The sequence below is a fragment of the Carassius carassius genome, chromosome 1, assembly GCF_963082965.1.
Source record: "Carassius carassius chromosome 1, fCarCar2.1, whole genome shotgun sequence".
Classification (NCBI taxonomy): Eukaryota; Metazoa; Chordata; class Actinopteri; order Cypriniformes; family Cyprinidae; genus Carassius; species Carassius carassius.
Window position 1 is genome coordinate 9,099,504 of NC_081755.1, and position 5,736 is coordinate 9,105,239.

Genomic DNA, 5,736 nt, shown 5'->3' on the forward strand with positions numbered 1-5,736 from the left:
ATTTTTTTTTACATATTGTAATTCTTACCACATTTTTGTTACAAAAACATTTAAATATAAAAATGTACCTTTTAATTAGTTTCTTTTTGTAATAACATTTGTACTATTAATATTTACAGACATGTCTGAAGTGTGAGAGAATTAAAACATTCTGCATTTCATAGGAATACAGTGTCATTTGTCATATTTACAGTTTATAAAGATGGTAAAATAAAATCAATAGAGTTTTTCTTTTTTTACAGGGGAAAAAAATATTTAACAGAGAATGCAATGTATTTACATTTTTAAGGTAATAGTTTATCCAAATTGGAAATTTGGTCATAAATTGCTTAACATAATTTTTTTCCAAACCTGTATTGATTTCTTTCTCCTATTGAACATAGAAAATACTTTGAGGAATGCAAGTAACCAAACAGTTAATCGTTGACTTTTTCTTCCATACTATGGAAAACCAGTGCCTATTGCCAACTGTTTTGTTACCCACATTCCTCAAAGTATCTAATATGTTCAGCATACAAAAATTAATTTATGCAGGTTTGGCACTATCCCTTTAAGAATAAAATACACTTCAAAAGGTAATTTGAGTTTTTGTTTCGGTTTACTCTTTCCTGTTGCAGAGAACAGGTAAGAAACAGCTGAAAAAGAAAAAATCAAGCTTACACTTCAGCTCCTTCCATTCATCTTTGTTGAAATGGATACATTCCAGGTGGTAATCACTATTGCATTTTACAAAAAATTCACACCAGGTAAACCCACTAATCCCCATTTGTCCAACAATCTGATAGTAGTACTCGTGGGTCTTTTTTAGAGTGAAGTTCCCTGCTGCATTTGTCAAATATGAGCAGTTTTTGAAGCTGTCTTTGTTTGGGCATTTGATCTCGAGAAGACTGTGGACAGGATCTGCTGTAAGGTCAACTACTTTCCTGTCAGGTGAGGCTCCTAGGTGAGGGGCATGATGATTAATTATTAACCCACAGGGAAACAATTTGTTTCCAGTGAGTTTTTCATATTCTGCAGCAGCAACAGGCTCAAGTTGTATGCCTCTTTTCATAGCTTTGGTCTGAATGGTTTGTTTTCCACACATGTCAGCAGCTAACTTGTCAAAGTCTTTAACTCTAGAACAGACCCGCTTAAAAGATGTTGATGTGATCCTCTCTGCGCGTAGCCGATGCCAAGTGATGCTGCTTTGGTCCCTGGTTCCACTTTCCAGGTGTAGTGAATCTTCTGATGTAATTATCAGACCTCCATAGAAATCATGTTCTTCCTGGTTTAATACAGTTGCGTAGGAGCATGGTTGTGGAGGAAGAGGCAGTGTAGGGTGCTCTTCAAAGGACACAGTCTGCTGGGGTAATTGGTAGGATAAAACAGACCCTAAAGGTAAGTCGCCGAACTCTGTGGTGACAAGTTTTTGTTGGTTACTGGCAGTTAGTAGTTTAAACATGTGGCTTCTGCTGCCTGATGCTTTTAGGTTTTCCCTCAGATTCTCGTCAAATTCACTACAGGGCAATGGGACAGGGACTGGGCAGCAAACATATGGAAGAATTCCCTCACTTGTGCGGTTTACTCTATGGGTACTACTATTTGGTGGTCTTACTTTGGAAACCGATACTGTGCTGATTGGCTTTGGCTTTAGTCCTAATGTTCTTGATGGCACATGCCATGTTTGAGGCAAAGAGGTTTTACTTGCTCTTGGTGGTACAGATTTATGCTCCATTTTTAGGTAGTGAGCCAGTGTGTAAAGTAGTCCTAGTAAATGATTACAGTGCCCCAATCCTGCTTTACAAGTGCAGTGGGTGTCTCGGATAAAAGGGTTTTCTGAAGACAGCTCCACCTGCAAAAAAGCAACAAAATGTTAAGAAAAAGACATTGACTAACCCTAACCCAAATTTCAAAACAAGGTGTACAAAATAACAGGTGTTTTTTTTTTTTTTTTTATACTTTGGTCTTAAAAGTATTTCAAAACTATAACGGTTGTTGGTATAACTAAGTTACACTTACGTTATAACAAGTTATAAAAAAGTAATTAGTTACAATCTACTTATTACATCTGTGTAATAAGATAAGTCAGTTAATGTTTTTTTTGTTTGTTTTTTTATATCCCAAACAGCTATCAGCCTAACCGTTTTATTCCCCCAGTACTTATATAAAGAAATGTATTTACAACATTAAAGATCAGAAAAACTACTTAAGACCATATTCATGTCACCAATAACAACTTGCATTTTAGAATGGCGCTGCTTACTAGAAACACCTGGTATTTAGTATGAACGAACGAACAAACATACAAACAAGGGAAGTCGTGGCCTAATGGTTAGAGAGTCGGACTCCCAATCGAAAGGTTGTGGGTTCGAGTCCTGGGCCGGCAGGAATTGTGGGTGGGGGGAGTGCATGTACAGTTCTCTCTCCACCTTCAATACCACGACTTAGGTGCCCTTGAGCAAGGCATCGAACCCCCAACTGCTCCCCGGGTGCCGCAGCATAAATGGCTGCCCACTGCTCCGGGTGTGTGCTCACAGTGTGTGTGTGTGTGTGTGTTCACTGCTCTGTGTGTGCATTTCGGATGGGTTAAATGCAGAGCACAAATTCTGAGTATGGGTCATCATACTTGGCTGAATGTCACTTCACTTTTTAAACAAGGTCCAAAAATGAACGAAGGACCAAAACTTGAACTCAACATGAACCCTTCCTGAACATGGAGGGTGTAACGTAGAAATTTCCTCACAACAACACAAAATACCTTCATGTTGTAAGGCGCCTCATTCTTTCGCATCGAGCGAAAAGACCGGGCCCTAACACTATACAGCCTGCTTCGTTTCTCTTCACTGTAAAACCACAGGTATTATGGACATCAAACACAACAGTTCAGCACTTCAAGTTGGCTAAGAGGCTAATGTTAGCAGCACATACAATCAGTATGTAACGTTAGGTGGTTCAGCAACATTAGCGCTATCGTGATCTTCTATGCAGTATGCTAAGCTAACCTCACAAGAAAGTTGAAAAAGTAACTGTTTACCTTCAACATCATGGATATAACCCTCGATCCAGTTGCTGTAACCCTTCAGGAGGATAGACCTGGGAATTTTTGATCCTTCGTCCACCCATGACTCCACAACATTGAGCGTAAGAGGAGGAAGATATGACAGGTTCGTAGTCCACACAGCCATGTTTAGTTGTTGTTATTTCCGGTTTACCCTCACAGCCTCGTTTTCGATTCAAAATGGCGGCGGGCTGATTAAGGCGTATGGAAACCGGCAGGAATCAAGCGCGTCTCCCCTGGAGTTCTTAATCGAGCCTGCCACTTATCAGCCAATCAAAAAAAAGAAATAGGCTACACAATAGCCAATCAGAAAATAGCACTATTGTATCTGGGTAAGATTTAACGCAACAACCAATGAAAAAAAAGCATCCTGGTATTGTTCACCATCTTCCTCGTTCACCCACAGAGGAAACCACTGGAGCTCCGAGCATCACTTTGAGCACAAAGTAAGTAATGATCTCCTGTTACAACAAATTCACAACTTGTTTGACACAATCAATGACAACTTGACTGCTGTTAGAGAATGTTTCCCAAATAATTAGCATCAGTTTTTCATGAGTGTCTGTTACTTAGCCAACAGTTTTACAGCCTGTTCACTGACAACATCTGCTCAGAACAAGTAACGTTAGTCTAGGCCTAGTCATATTTTCGTTATCACACGATGACTGACATATTGTCACATTATAAATATATCTCTCTCCAATAGGCTTAATAATTTTACTAGCACTAAATTAATTAAAGTGTATTGCATAGTCGATGTTATAGGTCACTTTTAAAATCTTGTCATATTTTATAATTATATAATCCTGGCCATGGATGCATTAATCATTGCATCTGTCTTTCAAAGATGTCAGGTAAAAGGCAACTAAGCATCCTTTCATTCGCCCTGAGAGGAAAGCCCCCCAAAAAGAGCAGGTTACAGGATGCTGGCCCAGAGAAGGTGGCGAAAATGGTAGGCACATTAGAGGAGGAGACAGAGGAGGAGACGGTGCAGGTGGAAGAGGAAGAGACAGTGCAGGTGGAAGATGATGAGACAGTGCAGGTGGAAGATGAAGAGACGGTGCAGGTGGAAGATGAAGAGACGGTGCAGGTGGAAGAGACGGTGCAGGTGGAAGATGATGAGACAGTGCAGGTGGAAGATGATGAGACAGTGCAGGTGGAAGATGAAGAGACAGTGCAGGTGGAAGATGAAGAGACAGTGCAAGTGGAAGATGAAGAGACAGTGCAGGTGGAAGATGAAGAGACAGTGCAGGTGGAAGAGACAGTGCAGGTGGAAGAGGAAGAGACGGTGGAGGAGACGGTGCAGGTGGAAGATGATGAGACAGTGCAGGTGGAAGATGAAGAGACAGTGCAGGTGGAAGATGAAGAGACAGTGCAGGTGGAAGATGAAGAGACAGTGCAGGTGGAAGATGAAGAGACAGTGCAGGTGGAAGAGGAAGAGACGGTGGAGGAGACGGTGCAGGTGGAAGATGATGAGACAGTGCAGGTGGAAGATGAAGAGACAGTGCAGGTGGAAGATGAAGAGACAGTGCAGGTGGAAGAGACGGTGCAGGTGGAAGATGATGAGACAGTGCAGGTGGAAGATGATGAGACAGTGCAGGTGGAAGATGAAGAGACAGTGCAGGTGGAAGATGAAGAGACAGTGCAAGTGGAAGATGAAGAGACAGTGCAGGTGGAAGATGAAGAGACAGTGCAGGTGGAAGAGACAGTGCAGGTGGAAGAGGAAGAGACGGTGGAGGAGACGGTGCAGGTGGAAGATGATGAGACAGTGCAGGTGGAAGATGAAGAGACAGTGCAGGTGGAAGATTAAGAGACAGTGCAGGTGGAAGATGAAGAGACAGTGCAGGTGGAAGATGAAGAGACAGTGCAGGTGGAAGAGGAAGAGACGGTGGAGGAGACGGTGCAGGTGGAAGATGATGAGACAGTGCAGGTGGAAGATGAAGAGACAGTGCAGGTGGAAGATGAAGAGACAGTGCAGGTGGAAGAGACAGTGCAGGTGGAAGAGGAAGAGACGGTGGAGGAGACGGTGCAGGTGGAAGATGATGAGACAGTGCAGGTGGAAGATGAAGAGACAGTGCAGGTGGAAGATGAAGAGACAGTGCAGGTGGAAGATGAAGAGACAGTGCAGGTGGAAGATGAAGAGACAGTGCAGGTGGAAGATGATGAGACAGTGCAGGTGGAAGATGAAGAGACAGTGCAGGTGGAAGAGGAAGAGACGGTGGAGGAGACGGTGCAGGTGGAAGATGATGAGACAGTGCAGGTGGAAGATGAAGAGACAGTGCAGGTGGAAGATGAAGAGACAGTGCAGGTGGAAGATGAAGAGACAGTGCAGGTGGAAGATGATGAGACAGTGCAGGTGGAAGATGATGAGACAGTGCAGGTGGAAGATGAAGAGACAGTGCAGGTGGAAGAGACAGTGCAGGTGGAAGAGGAAGAGACGGTGGAGGATACGGTGCAGGTGGAAGATGATGAGACAGTGCAGGTGGAAGAGACGGACTCAGGTGGAAGATGATGAGACAGTGCAGGTGGAAGATGAAGAGACAGTGCAGGTGGAAGATGAAGAGACAGTGCAGGTGGAAGAGACGGACTCAGGTGGAAGATGAAGAGACAGTGCAGGTGGAAGAGACGGACTCAGGTGGAAGATGAAGAGACGGTGGAGGAGACGGTGCAGGTGGAAGATGATGAGACAGTGCAGGTGG

General features: G+C 43.2%; 1 protein-coding gene across 1 annotated transcript; it reads right to left on the reverse strand.

The window, feature by feature from the left end:
* Positions 1-583: 583 nt before the first annotated feature.
* Positions 584-3,239, reverse strand: LOC132140283 (uncharacterized). The gene is made up of 2 exons (XM_059549082.1): positions 3,014-3,239; positions 584-1,831 (listed from the first exon to the last, which is right to left on the reverse strand). Exons 1-2 carry the CDS (start codon positions 3,023-3,025, stop codon positions 599-601), a joined length of 1,245 nt encoding a protein of 414 aa, XP_059405065.1. The 5' UTR covers positions 3,026-3,239; the 3' UTR covers positions 584-598.
* Between the last annotated feature and the right edge of the window lie 2,497 nt (positions 3,240-5,736).